The 22,426-nt window shown below is 36.6% G+C and overlaps 1 protein-coding gene and 1 long non-coding RNA gene across 2 annotated transcripts; one reads left to right on the top strand and one right to left on the bottom strand.

The window, feature by feature from the left end:
- The first annotated feature begins 376 nt into the window (after nucleotides 1–376).
- Nucleotides 377–1,143, top strand: LOC136800602 (uncharacterized). The gene is made up of 3 exons (XR_010845733.1): nucleotides 377–603; nucleotides 738–832; nucleotides 1,093–1,143. It is a non-coding gene; the product is annotated as an uncharacterized lncRNA (long non-coding RNA).
- Nucleotides 1,144–13,835: 12,692 nt separating this feature from the next.
- Nucleotides 13,836–21,660, bottom strand: LOC136800772 (uncharacterized). The gene is made up of 8 exons (XM_067057429.1): nucleotides 21,227–21,660; nucleotides 20,608–20,728; nucleotides 19,796–20,040; nucleotides 16,815–16,920; nucleotides 16,178–16,372; nucleotides 15,744–15,866; nucleotides 15,175–15,289; nucleotides 13,836–14,592 (listed from the first exon to the last, which is right to left on the bottom strand). Exons 1-8 carry the CDS (start codon nucleotides 21,650–21,652, stop codon nucleotides 13,836–13,838), a joined length of 2,088 nt encoding a protein of 695 aa, XP_066913530.1. The 5' UTR covers nucleotides 21,653–21,660.
- Nucleotides 21,661–22,426: the final 766 nt, after the last annotated feature.

Here is a 22,426-nt window from a genome sequence, read left to right as displayed (position 1 = left end):
TTTCCTCCAAAATTGACCAATTTTGTGCCAATTTTACCAAAAAATTGGCCTTTTATCACAATTTCCTACCCTTACAGTGCAGTTCAGTGCAGTTTTGTAATTTCCTACCCTTACAGTGCACTAGCTGAACTATGAAAAACCTACCCTTAAGGGCCGAACGTCTGGTAGGTCATTTACCTTGAGTGCCCCCCCCGGGATCTCAGTACTTGCAAGGGAGATAATGATAGAGATTTAATACAGATTTCTGAGCAAAGATTATTATCAGTCAAGGATGCATGTACAAGTAGAGGAGACGCCAACTTAAATGTTACACTAGAAAGCTCTGACATTACTGCACACAGAAATTGTTTATCTACGTATACATCAAAGTCACATATTGACCGTCACTTGAAGCGCAAAGAAACAAACGACAACCCTACGCAACCAAAACGAAGGAAGATTTCCCGGAAGCCTTTCTTCTGGAAAGAACAGTGTTTCTTTTGCGGGGAGAAATGCGAAGTAAAAGTCGACAAGAGGAATCCTAGCCGGTGGAGAGAATCGTATGAATGTAGAACAGCAGACAGGGGAAAAGGACAAGATACTTTTAAGGACGCTATCTTAAAGGTAACTATTTTTAACCATTATAGTCTTTTTTAGACAACAAGTGTAACACGTGTAATTGATAGACGTTTTAGATCTTGTGGCATAAATCTTTGCTTAGCCCCGAAGATCTAAAATGATGACACACTTATTTACAGGTTTGCGACGAACGAGGTGATGATTGGGCAGATGAAGTACAATTAAGACTGAGTGATACGCGAGCAGCGTCCGACTTACACGCTGCTTTTGGGAGGTATTTTTTACCACTTGACTTGATTCGTTGAGGTTTCTGAGAGGGACAGACGAATCAACTTCTAATTTTGTGGACCAGGGGGGCTTCAACGCATGGAATCTTTCTATCAATCGAAAGAGTTTGATGATAATTTTATTTCCATTTCAATAGTTAATTTATAACTGAAAATAAGTCGGAAATTACCTATTTCATATCTTAGGACTATTTTATCTCTTAGGATGATATTCTCCTCTCAGCAAATTATAATAACTTTGCCATAGGTACCACAATGATTGTAGACTAAAGTTTATGGCCGAGAGGAACGTTACCGCTGCACAAAGAAAGCTTGAATCACACGACCCTGTAGATGATGCATTTGAGATAGTATATTCAATCGTTGACAATGACCGGTCTGGCATGTGGACGTCAATCAAAATTAATCAGATTTATCAAAATCACGGTGGTTCACAGTTGACGAGAAAGACTCTTATCGAGAAGCTCGTCAGAAGTTTTTCAAATGAGCTAATATTACTTTCTTCTCCGGGAATAGCACATGTATTGGTGTTTCGAAAACACGCATCACGTAATGAAAATTACCGATCAGACGATGATCCAATCGACGTGGAAGCGGATTGCCAATCGGATCAAAAAGGAGATTTTAGATATCGATTTCAACACAACCGAATACCAACGCCGAATAAACAAATCTATCGCCAAAGAACCCGTGAGTGAAACCTTGTCGAACCTTCTTTCAAAAATATCACAAGATCTGGCCGAGAATGAATTACCATCTATACTCATCGGAAACATCATAACCAGTATCGTAAGAAAGAAACCAACTACGCTGCTCATCGATCTAGCAATTCAAGTCCAAAAAAAAGAACTAGTCGATCATCTATACGATTATAAAGTTGTTTGCTCCTACGATGAACTCAAACGATTTCGTGCATCAGCAGCAATTGAGAACTCGAAAAAGTCTACCGTAGTTTGAGAAATCACTTGGATGGACTTGTTCAAGGCGTAAGCGATAATTTTGACGTTACCATTCTTCGCAAAATGGTAAAAAACAACACATTCGCTTGCTATAATACTTACTCAAAAAGCCAATACCGAGGATTCCGACAAAATGAAGAATCCCTTGCCTTTCCGAAAGTGAAAAAGGAGACATCAAGAACTTGAATTTTCCTGACGTCCCATCCAAGAGTACACCGGACCAAGAAACCTGCCATACCAAGTCTACAAAAGGACGGAACCCTCCAGTTTGAAACATTAGCCCAGCAAGCCCTTTTATTAAAACGAGGAAAAGAACAGGACTTTAAATTCTTCCATGCGATGGCTACTGAGCCAACCACCCCAGAGTACTCTGGCTTCAATACCCGTGAAGTTCGTGAAAGTGGAGTTCTAAAATCAAAGAAAACTATCGCTGTATACACTCCTCTCATTGATCAAAAGCCATCCGATCACACAACCATTTATACAGCAATGTCTGAGACAAAGAGAATCACTAATGCAACCGGCCAGAAGCACACAATAATGACCTGTGACCAACAACTCTATAATATCATGGTAGATATTATGTGGGTTTATCCAGAAATCTTCCCGAACTTCATTCCTAGACTTGGTGGTATGCATCTTCTCATGAGCTTTATCGGATGTATAGGAACTCTTATGGCAAATAGCGGGCTTGAAGAAATCTTAGAAAAAAGCTTTTTGGTGTCAAAAAGATGCTCCTGGCAAAAAGTTCCCTATGAATCTTCGAGCCTTGAGAATGGTGGTGGAGGAACTGTTTCGGAATGTTATCACAGAAATTTCTGATAGCACCAAACTTTCGGAATTCTTGGAGACAGTATCTGAGAGAAGTTCGACAGCAAAACATTGGGTGAACAACCTTATCAAACCAGTTTTTCTTTGCCTCCTTTTCGTGCGTGCTGAAAGAGAAGGAGAGTGGTTGCTTCATCTATCAGCAGTTAAAGATATGATACCATACTTCTTTGCAGCGGGCCACCAAAACTATGCTAGATACGCTTCGTATTATCTATTGAACATGGAAAGTATACCAAAGGAGATTCTTCAAAGATTTATGAAGGGGGAACACGTCATGAGGCATCAAGAGGGACTTTGGAACGGAATTTGGTCAGATATGTTTATCGAAACTACATTCATGCGGTATGGGAAAGGTCCAGGCGGAATCGTCGGTGTAACACTCAAGCCAACTGTTGTTAAGAAGTGGGCCAACAGTCTTCACATAACAACCCAAATCTTGTCGGATCTTGATGATATGAGGGAGAAATCAACGCCTAAATCTCAAAACGTTCACAAGGAGGAATCCAAAGGAAGAGTCAAAAGTGATGAACCGACCGATTCCGGTATCAAAAACACTAGAAAAATGCATCGACCCGTTCAAGGAAGGCTTAGATGGTCTGGTCAATATCTTTTCGGGATTCATTGCCAAAGGTGAAGTGAATGTTCATAAAGCCGTCGAGGAAGGACAAAGCCAACGAAACCAATTTATAAAGAACCTACCAGAAGGGTTTCACGAAAAGATATCTAGCAAAATAGTCACTATGAAGTCAGGCAAGAAATCGGTCGATTCTGGAGAAAGCAAAATTTTCAACACAGAGGTAATCTATTCACGGGTTATGTGTTTATTGAGTATTGACAGGGTCAAGTTAGAGGAAGTCTTGAGATTTGAGCTATCTCCCATACCCCTGTCAATATTTCAAAAGAATGGTGAAATGAGACCTCCAAACGCCAAGTCAGAGTTAAAGGAGGCTCTAAAGGTAACGACTTCCCAAAGGAACCAACAAACCAGAAGTTATCATCGTGGATGGGTGTGCCAAGTTTTGGGACGTCAGATGGCCAACGAATGGTACCGTCAGAGATTTGGCTTACAAGATGTACCAGTATGTAACTTATCAGCTGTCAAAAGAAAATTCCTGACGTGTTTCTCATTTTCGATCGGTACTTCAAGTACTCAATCAAAGGCGCGACCAGGGATCAAAGGACGGGAAACATCTCTCACAATCATATTTTGAGCCTCGATTCACCTCTACCAACGAGAGAAATTGTGATGAAGTCTTCCAAGAACAAGATTCAAGTTATTGACATTGTATCGAAATACATTATCGAAATGCTCACCATCAATCGTTTCTCCAAACGATTTGTCGTTACGTGCTCAGAGGCAACACCCATCCAAGTGGAAAATGGTGTCATCACAACCCGAGATGATCTAAAAAGTTACCACGAAGAAGCTGATGTCAATATTATCAAACAAGCGATGAAGTGTGCAGAGGAAGGACAGTCCCCAATCAAAGTGATATGTGACGATACTGATGTCTTTGTTCTGCTAGCGTCGTATGTCCATAAGTATTCAGTGGAAGCATTAGTTATTATGGAATCTTTCTCAGATGCTCGAGCACTCATTAACATCAACCAGACAGCGGAGAAACATGCTGACATCATGCCATCGCTCATTGGGCTCTTCCAGAAAAAATCCGTTCATGGGGGGTGGAGGATATATTATTTTTTTCATGAATTACCCCTGGACATTTTGATTTTAAACCCCCTGGACACGAGTTATACCCCTGGACAAACATCAAATCAACCCCTTGGACACAAAAAATTACCCCTGGACATTGGAATTTACCCCCTGGACATTGCAGTTTTTTGGTATTTTTTCAATACCCCTGGACAATTCATCCTCCACCCCCCATGAACGGATTTTTTCTGGAAAAGCTCATTGCTGCACACGCTCTCTCAGGATGTGATAGTGTTCCAAAGATGCTAGGTATCGGAAAGAAGAAAGTCAAAAATGCGTTGAAAAAAGGCTACAAATTAGAGTCTCTTGGTAATATCAATGCATCTGAAGAATCGATCCTTGAAGATAGCACCAAACTCATTGCTGCATGCTATGGCATAAAACTGGATGAACCCGATCTCTCAAAAGCAAGATTCTTTTTGTGGGCCAAGCGAACAAAGAAGAAGCTATCTACAACCCTTAAACCACCAAAATTGGAATCTCTTCCACCTACAACCGAAGTGTTTCTCTTAAACGTGCTGAGAGCCCATTACCAAGCATGTATTTGGAACAGCTGCCTTGATGAAAGACCACCAGAAATGGATCCAACTAAGGTATTAAATGTCAGTGTCGATTTAAACACTGAATTTGAATTGGATTGTTAGGTTTATTATATATGTATTTATTTTTTCACGGCCATTACTTTTGCGAAATGATACTTTAAGAGAAGGAACTTTCTCAAAAATGCTAAGCTCAATCGCAAAAGTTTCTTTACTTAATGTGTTGAAAGTTTAGATACTTTATTTCTAATTTCATTATCCCATAGTATGGATGGACTAAATACGATATCAACGAGTGCCTATTACCTACAATAATGTTTCCCGAAAGCGTGTTCGCCGCACCGGATGCAGTCCTTCAGATGATTAAATGTAATTGTGCAAGTGAATCTCCTTGTTCAAGGCAGAACTGTACATGTGCAAGTGCAAAATTGTCTTGTAACAAATTTTGCAAATGTTATGAAAGTGAAAACACGTGTTGCAATGAATGGACGAATAAGGAGGATGATTATTTGAACGATGACGAAGAGGAGAACGAGAACGAAGACGCGCACGAGTTGGAAGAATGATTACCATTTTAGAATTAGTTTTTGCTCTGAACAAGATTCTTTGAAAACTTTAATTCTTAATCAACATCAACTTTTTCATTTATTAGGATTTTATTCGAAAAAAAGAAGCTTTATCTGTAAGAGCACTTAAAAATTTCTCCAGGTGACTTGAGACTTTTTTATTGAACGAACTATTTGATACGACTGCCTCGTTTTGAAATCATTACCTAGGTGATTAAATCCCTTGAGTCTTCAAATATTACTCTATAAATAGAGTAAATCTTTTCTTATAAACTCCTCTGAGAATCAATTACCATATCAATATTTTGAAAACGAGGTAAACGTTGCTCGTCACGTAATTTATGTAAAGGTTTATTATTGAACAATTTATTCAACTTATTACACAGAAAGTAAATTATGTAAAGATTTATGCAAATAGAGAGCCATAATATTTTTTACTTCAGTATTCTAAATATTCCTTTTTGATTCTATTATCAGGGTTGTTGATTCCATTCTGTTGTGTTTTTCTAATTCTTATTAACTGCTCTGTACGCAAAAGTCTTGCTCAGTATGAAAATTCCTTTCCAACTGTATATAACACATAATAGTTTTAAGGAAAAAAGCACATGTCCGAAAAATGACGACATCACCAACCTAGCTTCGGACACTTACTACTCACATTGAGTATATTTTCAGACTTTTTCGTAAGCAAAAACGTTGTTCAGCATAAAAAATCCTTTCCAACGGTATATTACACTTGATAGTTTTAACGAAAAAAGCACTTGTCCGAAAAATGACGACATCACCGACCTAGCTTCGGACACTTATTACTCACATTGAGTACATTTTCAGACTTTTTCGTAGACAAAAAAATTGTTCAGCATAAAAAATCCTTTCCAACGGTATATAATGTGCTTAGGTTTGAAGATATCAAAATTTTGAAATTTTTTTAATCCGCCATTTTGAAAATTCCGCCATTATGGAAAATGCTCAAGGTGTGCCAGGTGGCACTCGACGGTTTTTCAATCCCAATGACCCAATGAACACATTTCAATCAAAAAATTCCATGTGTACGCAAATTTTGGGTCAAACCTAAATTCCCCTGGAATTGAAAACCTTTGAGACTTATATAGATTGTATCGAAAATTGGAGAAGTTTGGATACAAATTTACGAATAATTCCTATCCGTCATTGGGGAATATATCGTCACACATTTGATTTGAGAGCTTGATCTTTACACATTTGATTTTAGGATTTGAGAACTTTGGAGTACATTGTTACACATGATTTGGATACTTCAGACTTGATTGAGAATTTGAGATTTACGACCTTTAACGAACGGGAACTAAGTTTGATATTTTCTCGGCCCCATTGGAAATTTGGCCCCTACGACTAAAGAATATATCGAAAATTGGTTACTTGAACGTTGAGAATTGTACGTATTTAGAAAGCAAGACATTTTGAATCGTCAAAATTGGGAAACTTTACTGGAACTGGAGATTTGTTTGGGAAAACGTCGAACTTTAGAATCTTTTTTGCTGGAACTTTGAAAGAAGTTCGGTTAGTGTAAAACGCAGGTCACAGGTCACAGGTCGCAGGTCACAGGTCACAGGTCAGTGATGACAGGTTAACTCTAAACAATGTCATTGCAGAGGAAAATGTTTGGAAAACATAATTCTCAAGCAATTTCATCCATATAAGGCATATAAAACCATTTCAAACATCAAAATTTAACCATGTGCTTTTATCGATCTTTCGCAGTTTGCGCCGTGTATAACGCAGACCATAAAATATTTGAAACCATATTATACGTATAACAGGTATATTACATATTGTAATGTTTGTAATGCTATATGATGGTTACATATAATAAAACAAATCGCTCTAAAACTAACTTCTCAGAGAACTCACGAGCTTCTGATTGGTGTAATTTTATATCCAGCCGTATTGTTATCATCACATTCGGCATGCTGTATATTTTTGGTATTTTTCTCTTGTAAGACATGATATTTTGTAATTCTGTCAATATTTTTGTCAAAAATTGTTATTAAGTCATTAAAATGACAATTGAATAATTAATTAGTTTCATCCTTCTAAAACCACTCTCTTCGGGACCTCACAAGCTTCTGATTGGTGCCGTTTTATATCCATTCACACTATCTACATCACATTCTGTATTATAAATATTTTCGTTTTTTTGTCTGCTCTTGCATCATATTTTATGATTCTGTTAATATTTTTGTCAAAAATTGTCATTAAGACATTAAAATAATAACTGAATAATTAATTAGTTCCATCCTTCTAAAACCACTCTCTTAGGGTCCTTGCAAGCTTCTGTTTGGTGCCATTTTATATCCATTCACACCATCCACATCACATTTTGTATAATAAATATTTTTCGTGTTTTTGTCTTGCTAGGCATCATATTTTATGATTTTGTCATTATTTTTGTAAGTAAGTGTCACTATGTCAAAATAGGTTGTTATTCTATTCAATTGCCATTTTATAATATCTAAATAGCATGTATTACTTTTTTGTAATTTAATGCGCTATGTATTGATGTTATTTTATGTATATGTTATGATCTTATTTTTTTTTCCGGTCTGCACTTTGTTGACCTGTGACCTGTGACCTGCGACCTGTGACCTGTGACCTGCGTTTTACACTAACCGAAAGAAGTTTACTTTTGAGAGATTCTGTTAAAGGAGACTTGTGTTTACGCAAGAAAACATTTTCAAAAAATTCCTCTGGAATTTTTTTTCGAACACATGGAACTTTGTTTACCAGAGAGAGATATTTACAGAATGAATAACGAATCAATAGATAGAATGACGTCAAAAGGGCGTATTTGTATTTAGACCTCACCTGCTTTATGAACGTTTTATGAACTAGGATTTTACTCGATTTATTAGAACATTTTGTTACACTTTTTATAGGAACTTAGATTATTTTGGTAGGGTGAGTGTTGTGATTTATATTTTCGGGGGGAATGTCGTGGAATAGAAATTATGATTGACAGTTTGACCACGTGACCAGTAGGGTATGGGTATGGGTCTGTGCAAGCCTTAAGGGTGCCTTTTTTGAAACATGGCAGTTTGAAAAATCGGAAAATCAAACTTCAGTCCCACTAAGAATTGGAAAAATAAGAAAATTTCAACTTTTTGCCCCCAGAAAGATAGAAATTTGGTCAAATTAGTTCCAAAAAGTGAATTAAAATTCACACAATTTCCCTTGTTTCTTCTCCTCTTTATTCGGCTAAGGGTCCGAGGGGCAGGGCTGAAAGTCAGCTCGCAACCATAGTCCCCCCCCCGGAAGGCAGCTAGGACACGCAGACAAAAAAGCGTGATAGACAGCGCAATTTTATGTTGCTTTTTATAAAATAACTTCGCCATAATTTCAATAATTTTTCAAATTCAACAATGACTTAGATTTACAGCAAAATAATTTTCGACATACATGTTTAAAGGTCCCTTTTTACGAAGAAAGAATTCTAGTTTTTACCGCCTTTTTGAATGTATTTTTAATGTTGCTGTTGTTCTAACAAACTTGTTATGTGATTCTTGTGTTTTATTTTAAATTTGTTCTTTTCTTTAATAGATTCTGTTTAAAAGATTTGTTTTGTTTTGAAAAGAATTCAAGTGTCTCAAATCAAAAAAGGTCGTTAATTACATTCGAAAACATAAAACAAAAGAAAAGAAAGAAAAAAGAAAAGAAAAAGTCTAATCTATCAATCAAAACAAAGTCTTTATAAAACGGCGCGAATATCGTTAAACAAATTTGTGGAGCAAGAACAAAACAAGAGCCGCAAAGATGCGGATAAATATTTCCTTTACAAATGATAAAATAATTATTGATGTCCTCAAAAGATTTCAAAGTACTTTATCTCAGATAACATCAAGCAACGCAAGTCCCTAAGAATTTCAAAATTCCATTTATGTTATTGCCAGTATTTACAGGATTATTCATAAGATGACTGTAGGTTCAAAGCTACGGATCACGGAATATATCCAAGCTGAGAACAACAATGCAGTAATCAAATTGGCTGGAACTTTAATTTTCGTTGGGTGGACTTTAAATGGATTTTAGTATTATACTAGCGGTCACCCGGCGTCGTACCGCCAAGTAGAGTGTTGTTGAACACATCAAAAGACCTGATTATATTATTATTATTTTAAGCGCTGATTTCCAGAAATATTATATAGCCAAAAAGGGCAAATATTTAAAATGAAAGAATGACAAAAAGGAGAATATTTCACAGTAAGAAAACCAAAGAAAATTTTATATATTTTCAAAATGAGATGAAATGTTTTGCATTATACTTTCATATATAAAATATTGTAAAAAATGAGTTTTTTGAAATAATGTACGTGCTAAAAAGTAAAAATCTTTCAAAATAGGGAAACAATTTCATATTTTCCGACAGAATGCAAAAAAAAAAATCTCATTTTTATATACTGGGAAACATTTCATAATCTGAAAGAATGTCGATAGGAAAAAATTCCCCTAACAGAAGCCATTTTATGATTTCCAAAAGCATGCTGCAAGAGCAAAAAATGTCACATACTTGGAAACAATCAAAATTTCCAAAAAATGTCAGAAATGAAAATAAATTGTCATGCCAGGAAATCACACTTGAGTTTTCTTCATTTTTTAAATGCATGTGGAAGAAAATGTCAAGTTCACGACAAAAGTTTTCCACGTTTTGAATGCACATGTAAGAAAATCTCCAATGCAAATTTATCACAAAAGTTTCCACGTTTTAAATGTACATACCGTCAACTGCTTTAACTTTGGACGATTGGTCGAAACTTTTGCAGATGGGATATCTGGTCTGTATTTTCACTAACTTGGTAAATCTCTTTGACAGTGTAGACCTAAAGCTCTAAACAGCATCTAATAACATGAAAACCAGAATATGATTCTTCAATGGGAATCAAAACTATAAAGTGCACTTACACAGGAAAAAATTTTTGATTCCCTGGGCTATGGAAATGCATATTTCCAGATCTGGAAATCTGGATTTTTCCCTAACCAATCCCTAACTAGGGAAGATGCAACCACTCCCTAGTTATGGAAATGAAATTTCCCGATCTTATGACTACCTAGGAATGTTAAATTTCCCTTTTATTGAAAAGTGCTTTTCTCGAGCGAACCCCAATAAAACCCCATAGGGTTACCCATATTCACGATCCTGATTTATAGAAATCTGGTAAAATAATTAAATGTATTCTATCATTCTGTGAGCATTGGTTCGATAGCTCTCATTCGTTCTGACATGTACTTGCGCTACTTTGAGAATCCCGGCACTTTTTTGTCACAACAGTGGAGCTGCACTAGAGAGCCAACTTAATGACCTCAAACCCGTCTCACCGATCCACTGAGCCCTTGCGACGTAAGTCCATTGCGAACGAATGAGGCCGCCCTGGCGGGACGCCTCACCTTTAGCGTTGTGTTACACACTGATCGAATACACTATTATAATGGTTTGCTTTACATACGACTCGAACACTTTTGAGTGAAAAATCACTTGTGGCTTTTTTCTCACGCATGCGTAATACAAGTTAGGGAAATCAATTTTCCCTAACCTGAAAATAATTTTCCTGAACTTACGCTCTAATTTGTGACAGTTTAAAACTTTTGATTGAATTGTCTTATTTGAAGGTTTGAAAAATAAGTTCTGATTTAATTAAATGATACACTCAAATTAATGAGTTCGGGAAATCGCATTTCCCAATCCGGGAAATTTTATTTCCTTAATTCGAGAATTCACATTTCCCGATCCAGAGAAAGAATAGAATTAAGCAAGCAAGGTCACAATTCGTGATATTTCCTTTCCCTAGCTTGTAGAAAGTAATCATTTCCAAAACTCGTGATCTCTCTTTTCCCGACTCATCTATAATCAGTTTAGAAAAACTTGGGATTTTTAATTTCCCGATGCAATTTTGAATGGGCAACTAGAAAGTTAAAAATATTAGTTTTCCACATGTTGAAATCCGTTTTCACTAGCACATTGGTAATACACTTCCAGCATGGGAAAATAGGTCTCCCTAGTTTCCTTACTTTCCCACACTTAAAATTCTAGACCAATGTGATCGAATAAAAAACCACATCTGAAAATGAACAATCCCTAGGCTAGGGAATCAATAATTTTTTCCTGTGTTACAAACATCAATTTGTCAGATCTAACAAAATTAATAACCGCACTGTCATCATTGACAATAAAACTAACGTTTTTTTGTCAAGAGCCTTGTAAACATTCCAACAACTTCCATCGAAATGATCTATCATAGCTCAGTCTACCATTTTTAGCGCGGTCCGAGGATTGAGCCGAGAACACTCCGCGAACTCCTGCGCGGGTGAAAACTTCAATCTGTCAATCATTTTCTCAAGCGAAGAGTACGCGAAAGCGATTCTAGCTTTACGATAGTGCCGCGAGACATCAATGGATAGTATTCAATCATCATTATCCCTTTATTTTCATTCCTAGAACTTTTGCAAAAAAAAGGAAAAATAGAAAAGTTGTATTTTTTACTGCTCTATTCACATACTGAATTTGAAAGATCTTCTATGTGGCGTTTTTTTGCAAACTTCAAAAAACTGATTTTTGTCCCGCCTTTGCGGGACTTTGGCTTAAGTGCTTGAGTGCAGCATAGGGTCCAAAGTCCAAACATGCGTTTCCCGTAATTTTTGTATAAAGAGTTAGGTCTATACTGTTTGACAACAAATTTGTTTTTATAACTCCACCAAGTTTATCAATCATACTTCCTTTCATAACAAGTCACGAGCTTTCACTGATAACGCCGATTGGAGAATTAGAGAACGCCCGATTGGATCAACAAATAACGCGTGTGTAACTTGCAGTGGGAGTGACGTCAAACGCTCCATCGTTTTGCCATTTTTTTAATACGTCGTTCATTAACTCAAATCAAATGACTTTAGAGGTTCGTTGAAATGGTGGCCAAATTGCCGTCCCATTTTTTGTAAGATAGTCCCAAGTTGGAGCAGTTGACGGTAAGAAAATCTCCAAATCCACGACAAAAGTTTCCGCGTTTAAAACACACGTTGCAAAAGATCTCTAAATTCACAACTATGGTTTTCCACGTTTTAAAATGCACGCGGGAAGAAAATCTCCAAGTTCAAGAAAAATTTTAATTGTACATGTGAGGTGATTTCAAATTATTTACATCCATATTCAATGCAATAAACCTTTTAAGAAGTATAACATAACAATCTTCATATTGGGGCCGTGGTGTTCCGGATCCGGTTATCAGCTTTAAAATTTGAAATTTATAACCGCAAGAGTTTTCACTATAAACTGTCACTATAACCCTAGCAGTTAATTCATTGTTGTAGATAAAAAAACCAAGGGAAATTCAATCATTAACCAGTCAATTTTGCTCCATGTTTAAATTTTTAGCTAAAATCAGTTCATCAACCATTTTCCCATTGTTGCATTGTATTGTCGGCATTGCATTCGTTGTGTGCAAACTTTTTTCATATTGCAAGTAATGTAATTTTTCAGGTATAACATGGTCAGACTTATTCACAGTCACTTGCCTTTGTACGATTTATGTAAATATACAAACAAAATTGAAGTTAGTTTGTTGTGAAAGTTGATAAAATGTCCTGTTTTTCCAAGACCAAGCAAGAGATTGTATCATCTCTCATTCCAGCTCATTCCAAACCAACAGAATGTAAACGAAACATCAAATCCAGAAAGGAATATTAAGAAAAGTTCACTATCGACCATTCCTTGTGACAATCGTACAAAAATCATGATCCAATTCAACTCATCAAAGCATAAAAACCAAAGCAAAGAAAAGTAGCGAAAGAACAAATGCAAAAGTTGTTGTCTATTTTCTGCCATCTTTGTTTTGACAGTTAGAAACAAAGCAGTATGGTCCGATCAACAATACGCTGAAACGGCCGACGTTGCCCGATCGACAAGGAGAATAGAGCTCCGTACGGATATTTTCCACAGACGTTTCTCGAAAAAATGACGTCTTCCGCCTCGAAAAAAGAATAACCTACTGTTTTTACCGCCGGAGCTTGATTTAAAAAGAGACTCATGTACAAACTCACGAAATTGACCAAAACCGAGCGTTAGACTTGGAGGGAGAAGGAGAAGGAGAAGAAGGAGAAGAAAAATTACCGTTTTAACAAATATTTCCTATATAGATAGGAAATATTTAATAAAAGTCATCTTTTGGAAGGACAAAAACATTGCGTGCGAAAACGAAAGTAGCACAGACAGCAAGAAAGACGACAAAACGACATACAGACTACCGCTATTAATATATAGATGACACAAAACGTTAGAACGGCTTGGCATTTTAGTTAAAAATGTAAAATTCTTTTGGAAAACTACTAAGCTAAAAATACAGCATATAAAAATGAAACAATCAAGATTGTAGTTGATCTTTGCAGAAACAGAAAGGTCTCAAATACGGAAACTCTCTTTGAATACAATGCGGTTGTTTTCCATACAAATTTATCCGACTCATCCCTTGGCTGACCAGAAAAGTATCTTTCGAAGCATCGTATGATACTGTAGCCTCGTATTGACCGTTGCTAGGGGATACGCTAAACACAATCTCATAACTCATTGGTTCTTTAACCTTATTTAAAAATTTCTTCTTTTTGATTTGTTTGACACCGCAGTCATCACAGTCCCCGTTTTTGAAAGTGTTTACAAATTTTTGAACGTCTGTGTTCGGCGTAGTAGTGCCTGCTCTTATAACACGCTGAAGTTGTAGCTCCCTGCATTGCTCTTTAATGCTTGGCTTCTTGGCTATTTTTGAATTAATGAAGACGACCGCAGCTTCTGCAGCTCTCATAACAATGGGGTCGTCAATTTTTAGCGGTTGATAGTCTACGCAGCTACACCAATGGTTTAAAACACCAGCTTCAGCGCAAGTTCTATTCAATTTTTGTATATCTGTGAAAAGACTTTTTCCATATTTATGTTCGTATTTGTTTTCAGGAAACGTCATTAAATGACGTAATGTTGCGTACACGTCATAATGTGACGTCAGAATGTCGGAGTTACGTCGAAGGTTTTTGAAACTGTCCGGATATTCTTTGGTGAACCATTCAGGTAGAGTGATCGAGAGAAAGGGAAGACGCTCTTCAAGTTTTCCGGTCATTGTGCCACGGTATCTATGATGTAGCAAAAAAGAAAAGAGTTGGTTTGAACGTCAAAGTTCTTCCCTTTCATCGCGCTTCCCTTCACTGGCCTTTGAGAAATGTGGAGTAATTTCATAAAATTGTAAATGTTAATTTTGATTTTATGTTTTCTTTTATCTCCGTGACTTTCATCAGCCTAAAATTTATCTCATATTATTAAATGGCTCTTGAGGGTTTTTTTTAATTCTTTTCAGTCAATTTCTGGTAAAAAAACCTTAAAAGCAGACAATTTACCAAATTTTTTTCAAAGACGAAAAGAAATACCTCAGAATCATTTCAATCCAGATAATTTCCAAATTCAAGTTTTTTTAAGGCTTGAATTTTTCCACTTTCAGCAAAAAAACAACAACAACAAAGAGACAGAAGCGATTTTTGAAAAAGTGATTTGGATTAGAGTTTTTTCACTATCATACATAGTAGAGATCTACAAGCTAGAATTCGCTAGAAATTTGAGAAAAAATCTCATTTGCTCAAAAATGAAGAGACTGAAGTCTCCCTAGTCTCCTCGCTTCCGCTGGCCCTGGGTTATCAACTCTTCAAATACAAATGTCTTACGCGCTGGATCGATCCCCATGATCACCAAACAGGACAAACATTGTGTTCTCAAAATGTCCAGATGTCTCCAGAGATTCAACGAGGTTAAAAATATCTTCATCAGCTACTTGAATACCTGATAGACAAATAGATTGATCACATCAAATTTAAAGCCTGAAGGGCTAGAGTGGAACACTCAAACTTTCCCACGTTTCTGATGGGAAATAAGTAGCTTCATTTCCATTCCCTGTTCCTCGAAGCAACAATTTCATGTTATTTCTTGTGTACCCAGCTGGCACACAACGTTTTCGCAACGCTTATCTAACGTTCATAACGTCCATATAACGTTAGGTGAACGTTGAAACAACGTTGTGCGCCAGCTGGGTAGATAAAAAGCTATGGCACTCAACGTTGTACCGAGAGACACTTTTGTTATGAGACAGACGTTGGTAAGATCGTGAGCGCTGAGCCAAGATCATAAAAGTGCGAACTAACGGAACAGGTTTAAGTGTGCGAAACTTTTTATAGATATTTCTGTTCCACCAACCAAATTTTTTAATTGATATCACACTTCTTTTACTCCTACTGACCTGGTGAATTCATATGGGGGAGATCTGAGATGATAAGGAAAGAAAAAGTTGGCTGATCTCTGTAATTATCCATGAATTGTTGGAAATACTTGAAAGCAATCTGATGGTGACAACGCATGGAATCTGAAAGTAAAAATAAAATTCGTGAATCTAGAAAAATGGATTAATTAGATCATGATTAACTAACTTTAACAACATTTTCCTTTTAATTTCCGAATAAAATATCTACAATATTTCAGTGTGACAAACCAGTTCCTCAACCTCGGTATAAACTTCAGCAAGATTCTGAATAAATGCTTACCTTACCCAGTCCCTTTTACGCCGGCTCATATAACGCCAGAGACGAAAAGATAAAGTCGGCGTAAAAAGGGCTGATAAGGTATTATATTAGCTCCCAAAATATGAAGGGCCAGTAGAAAGAAAACTGAGCAAACCTTGTTTTAATTTGTTAACATAAGATTCTGAAGCCAACCAGTAATTTCTCAAGTATTTGACAGCGGGCGGTTTATCGAACCCGTGTAGGCAGTAATTGAAGGTGGCGGTGGGCGGTGAATCTTCTGATAGAAGTGTTACGTAATTCTTCTTTTGTTGAAAATCTTTAAAAATGAAAGGCCAGCGATCCACGTACCCTTGTAAGGAAAAGATGAGGAATTTGTGAGGAGCAAACATTTTTAAATAAAATACTACATAAATAAAAAGCTCTTCTATAGAGCATTCTAGAGGAAGATGATTCTCCACAAGATGTTAATAAAATACCGAACGCTATGCTACTTCATATTTTCCATTTCAAAGATCAGGAAATCCTACATACAGCAGAATAAATCTGTCACTTTCAGACAAACTTTATGTTCGCTTTTTGTGACGAGGAAGTCTCAAAAATTTTCCCGCACGGTAATTGGCAGCTACGGTCGAAAAGGTGTATTTAGACTCCAAAGCCAACTAAGATTCATTATTCCAAGAGTTAAATAAGTCAGTCGTCTATCTCTGGTGATAATTGTAGACCACCTAGGTAACCTAGATTTTTAATTCAGTAAGTGGGACACCCCTCTCTATTAAGGATCAAGGACTTACCAGCACCTTTGTACCCCTTTCTTGCTTCTGGTAAATTCTTTTCCAAATCACCGATAAACATCGCGCAGATATTGGGCGTGGTCCCGTCCCCAACGATCGTATGGCCCTACAATTAAAGAATTATTTAATATGGAAATTCCAAGAGGCAGTTATTCACTAAATAATGCACGCTCATCTTGACGGCCACCTTTTACGACTGAATTTCGGCTATTGTGCATCTCATAAATATATTATACCATTACATTTTTGAGAAAAAAGGGAAATTCCTACGAAATCTAATCACCACAAACGATTTGGAAGTGCTTTAAATTAGGTTGGATGGGTGAGGACTTAAATCTGAGTCTTAACGCTAGACTAAAGGACTTAGGGTCTAAGGATCCAAAAGTTCTAGAATGGTCAAATAGGGCTCATGATATAGCCTGGAAGTCTATAAACCCCTCCCGGGTTGAAATACCCGAATAAATTTATCAATTAGCCCAAAAGAAACTTTCTCGCCGAACTCCAAATTTCGATAAAAAAAAAAATGACACAAAGCTTTTTTTCAATGCCTTCAAATGACCAACGAACTCGTTGTAACGAAAAAAAAAAAAAAAAAAAAAAATAAGATGGAAGAGCGAGCCAAGATCATAAAGTGCGAACTAAAACGGAACAGGTTGAAGTGTGCGAACCTTTTTCTAGATATTTCTGTTCCACAACAAATTTTTAATTGATATCACACTTTTTTAACTCCTACTTGACCTGTGAATTCAGATGGGGGAGAGCTGGAATGATACGGAAAGAAAACGTGGGCGTTCTCTGGAACTGAATTATCCATGAATTGTGTGGAAAGACGCTGAAGAATCTTAAAATAAAATAAAAGCTAAAAAGTAAAAAAACATAAAAATCAAAAAAAAAAAAAAAAAAAATAAAAAACAAAAAAATAAAAAAAAAAATTAAAAAAAAAAAAAAAAAAATAAATAAAAAAAAACCAAAAAAAAAAAAAAAAAAGATAAAAAAGAAGAAAAAAAAAAAAATAAATAAAGAAAAAAAAACCTTAAAAAAAAAATAAAAAAAAAAAAAAAAAAAAAAAAAAAAAAAAAAAAGAAAAAAAAAAAAAAAGGCTGCTAAGGTATTATTTTAGCTCCCAACATATGAAGGGCAGTAGAAAGAAAACTGAGAAACCTTGTTTTAACCCCCTGACTCGTTACATCGCTTCTGAAGCCAACCAGTTACTTCTCAAGTAACTCGACAGCGGGCGGTTTATCGCACCGTGTAGGCAGTAATGAAGTGGCGGTTGGGCGGTGACTCTTCTTGCTGAGTTTAGCTAATTTTTAAATTGAAATCTTTCAAAATGAAAGCAATCCACGTCCCCTTGTCGGACAGGATGAGGCCTGTGAGGACGCAAACATTTTAAAAATATACATAAATAAAAAGCTCTTTCTATCGAGATTTCTAGAGGAGATGATTCTCCACAAAAGTTAATACGTAACATACCGAAACGATAGCATACTGGCTTATGAGTTTCCATTTCAAAGATCAGGCAATCCTACATACAGCCGAATAAATTTGTCACTTTCAGTAACATCACTTGTATGTGTGTCGGTTTTTGCTGCTTCCCGTAGTGATCAAGTTTCTCAAAAATTTTCCGCACGGGTAATTCGGCAGCACTACGGTTCGAAAAGGTGTATAGACTCCAAAGCCACCACTACAACCTTTATCCTATTCATTGGCAGTTAATAAGTCCAGTCGTCTATTCTCTGTGATAATGTAGACCACCTAGCGTAACCTAGCTCTTTAATTAGTAAGTGCCGGACACCCCTCTCTATTAAGGATCAAGGACTTACAGCACCTTTGTACCCCTTTTTCTTCTGGTCCATATTTTCCAAATCACCGATAAACATCGGCGCAGATATGGGCGTGGTCAATCCCCAACGACGTATGGCCCTACAATAAGACATTATTTAATATGGACATTCCACCAACCCCGACGGCGTATTCACTAAATATGACGCTCATTTGACGTACCACCTTTTACGACTGAATTCGGCTATTGTGCTCTCATTAAATATCATTATACATTAACATTTTTGAGAAAAAAAACGGAAAAAGGCATTCCTTAGACCTCTAATCACCACAAACGATTTGGGAATTGCTTTAAATTAGGTTGGTATTGGTTGGGATTAAACTCGAGTCTTAACGCTAGGATACTAAAGACTTAGGGTCGTAAGGATCCAACAGTAACGAATGCGTCAAATCGGTCTCCATGATATTTAGCCTGGAAGTTCTCTATAAACCCCTCCCGGGTTGAAATACCCGAATAAATTTATCAATTAGCCCAAAAGAAACTTTCTCGCCCGAACTCCAAATTTCGATAAACGAGGAAATAAGCTAAATTCTCAATAAATTTTGACCATGATTGTAGTCTCATCGTCCTTAGTGTATTTTATCACAAAGTATTTTTTCTCGAATAAACCCCCAAACCATTTATTCTTCCAGGGGGGGGGTACGAATATTCGTTCAATCTTCTATCAAACGCCTTCAAATGTTATATCATACAAAACTGAAAAGACCGCCGGCAAAACATTTATCGTAGCAACGCTACCATTTTAAATAGATAAGACTCGATTATTCATTTTGTAACGAAAAAATGTATACGGTGAGCAGTAAATTGATCGAGTCAAAAGAATAATCAAAGATGGTCGTCAAAGTAGTGAGTGCAACCGAAACATAGACTAGTAAACCACGTCGTTGTATTTCACTGCAGATTAAACTTGTAAAGAGATCTATTTTTTTTATATGTTCACTGAATACAATCTGAATACAATCAGTCTTTCCAATCCACTCTCTCGCAGCAATTTCTATTTTTTATAAGAACTCTTTATTATAAGCAATATTCCCGCGTTCCTGTGTCCAAGGAAAGACAGACGCTTGCTAGTCTACCAAACGAGATGTGAAAAAAAACCCGCCTCCGGCGGTCGAATAAAGCGGACATTCCTTCTTACATTCATAATGACTGTGTTTTGATCTCCCTTCAACTTCTTCAAAGTTTTCATCAAATATCTCTCCGCGGAAGAGTGCGACATGGAGTCCATCATAATGAACACGAAGTTCATATTTTCTACTTTTGGTGCTTTTCGCTCTCCACCAGATTGGTCTTTTCGTGTTGGGTAGACATGAAATTCTTCGTGTCGTGTGTTATCGTTGGGGGTGATTGAAACCTTGACAACATCGCGCTCCAACTTCACTTCTATAAAACAAAAGCACGCGAAGAATAAATTTAGGTTGAATAAGTTATATTGAGCTAGTAATTTAAGAAAAATGACTAAATTTTGAGGACCCCCCTACCGGTTGGTTCCGCTGGTGTTAGAGGTAATCACATTAAAAGAAAATTTTGCTTGACAGGTAAAAGATAAGTGAATATTGTCTTTGAGTACACAGATCCCCTGAAAAGTAAAGGTGCGTTTTCCAAGAGCACTGTAATGTTTGAAAAACCTTTGGAAAATCTGATCAGTTTTTGCCTTAAATAGAAAATATTTACAAATGTACATACCGTCGTTTTAAAATCAAGTACCCACGAATATTCTTTGTCTAAACAGGATGATTCTACATACACTATGATCTTATATTAGAGACCTGGCCCCATTCCAGACAGACTTCAGTATGTTCACCCATTCTAACAAACATCTCATTATCACACCACGTTATCAGTTAATTGCTAGTTAATGACCTCTTGGTGTTCTTTAATTAGATTATAGGTAATTTCATTATCTTATCTCGCTTTGAAGTGAGGGAACTTTTAATGATTAGAACATACGTTCATTTTTGCCAATATTTTTATCGAAGAAGTCGATCCAATCGGTGAATTTTTGTGAATCATCATCGATTCTTTCCATATATGCAAACTTGGCAAACAAAACCTTCTCCAAATCTTTCACCTACAAAAATAGAAGAGACCTTGTTAAACTAGACGTTTTGGTAATTCTCAAAACTCACTATACATCGTCTCTCAAGTTTAATTGTTATAATCCGTTCAGCTTTCATACAATAGATCGTGCTTGGGTTTATGGGCAAGATTCTTCTTTCGAGTTCCCTTCAGCCGAGCTTTTTGAGAATAGGTCGTGCTTGGGTTTATGGGTAAGATTCGTTTCTCGAGTTAAATCCCTTCAGCTAAGTTTTCAGAGAATATGTCGTACTTGGGTTTATGGGCAAGCTTCAAGATTTAACTTTTCGGTCAACAAAAATGAATGAATCGTTGAAGAGATATTCAGAATAAGAACTCCTGGGAATTGCCCTGAAAACGACATAATTAAATCAAGTTATAAGTTATCAACAAAAAGGCGAAATTTAGCTTTTAGTAAGAAGAGTAAACTTAAAGATGAGTATTGTATAGATTAAAGCACTTTGGACACACCGTAACTCGATTCAATACATACTTTAAGAATGCCATCATCAGTAACTGCAGTCAGCTTTGGGTGACTGCAAGTGGATGACGTGAATCTCCTGATATGTGGTCTAACATCTGGGTGGCAAGGATCTAACAGAGGGATCTTGCATTTTTGTGGCAAACCGTTGATCGATTGATGCCTTTGTAATCTTGACCGTGTTGTCGTTGATGAAGTATCTTTAGAGTGTGTTTGATGCGTTGCAGAGGATTTTGAAAGATCCTTTTTTTCACTATCATCAATTTTCAGTAAGCTAGATACCTTCTTCATAACAGCCGGCATTGGAGCGTTTATGAACACGTGATAGTTGACCAACAACATCACCAGAAAAACCATGATGACGATTGGTAGATAAATGGTGCACCTACGGTGGCGCCGCAACAAACAGTTTATGAGAAACTGCCGTAACATGATCATTATTTGAATTCACTGTGAAGAGAAAAGAGAAACCGTTACTTTTTAAGTAGGAAGCGGAATTAAACAAGTAAGTGATAATAGGCCAATGAACGTTAGGTGTTCCGTCTTCATTTCAAACAGACCCAATAGAGATACCCGAAATGTTTATCCTTATTAGAAAGGTACGATCAACCGCTAAAATCAGCAACATTCAAAGTTAAAGGTTTTATCTTTACATAAGTGTTCCTGTTTCATATCAGGACAGTGTCTCCCTATTGTTATGATATACAAGCATAAGCTTTTCCTGTTTCTGGACAATCTTGCTCCACAATAAAACCTTTAAAATAAAAATGTGAAAAACCAGATGTTTCTGGTTTATCACCTGGTATTCCTAAAGCGAATGCATTCCAAGCAACCCTCGTTTTGCTGCAGTGCTGCACTAAGATTCTTTTGCTACTTCTCTAGTGGAGAAAGACCAGGTACTGTAGTTGAAAAATGAAAGAAAGTTTGGAAAGTTTCGTGGGTAAGCGCAAGGTTTTCCATAGTTTTAGAAGCATACCCTTTCCAATCTCATGCTGGCTATCCGGAGGCAAATAGCGGAAAGATTTCTTGAAAAAGTGACAAGAATCTTAGTGCGGAAATGGGAATCTTATACAAAATCGACGGAATATCAGAAGGCAGCGCATACGTACTTTGTTAATTTCAATATTGAATGAAGCTAAAAAATCGCCGACCCTTGGTTTGAAAGTATATCTGAGTAGACCAAGGTGTAAATAGCAGATACAACAAAGTAAG

The sequence above is a fragment of the Clytia hemisphaerica genome, unplaced genomic scaffold, assembly GCF_902728285.1.
Source record: "Clytia hemisphaerica strain Z4C2 unplaced genomic scaffold, Clytia hemisphaerica genome assembly, whole genome shotgun sequence".
Taxonomy (NCBI): domain Eukaryota; kingdom Metazoa; phylum Cnidaria; class Hydrozoa; order Leptothecata; family Clytiidae; genus Clytia; species Clytia hemisphaerica.
Note: the sequence above shows the minus strand (reverse complement) of the source record. Positions and strands in the feature narration are given on the sequence as shown.

Coding starts and splice junctions, on each gene's coding strand:
- LOC136800772 (XM_067057429.1), bottom strand. CDS start 21,652: ATGATCATGTTACGGCAGTTTCTCATAAACTGTTTGTTGCGGCGCCAC. Junction 16,921..19,795: donor AAAACACAGTCATTATGAAT/GTAAGAAGGAAT, acceptor CTTTAATTGTAG/GGCCATACGATCGTTGGGGA. Junction 16,373..16,814: donor AAAGGGGTACAAAGGTGCTG/GTAAGTCCTTGA, acceptor TTTCCTTACAAG/GGTACGTGGATCGCTGGCCT.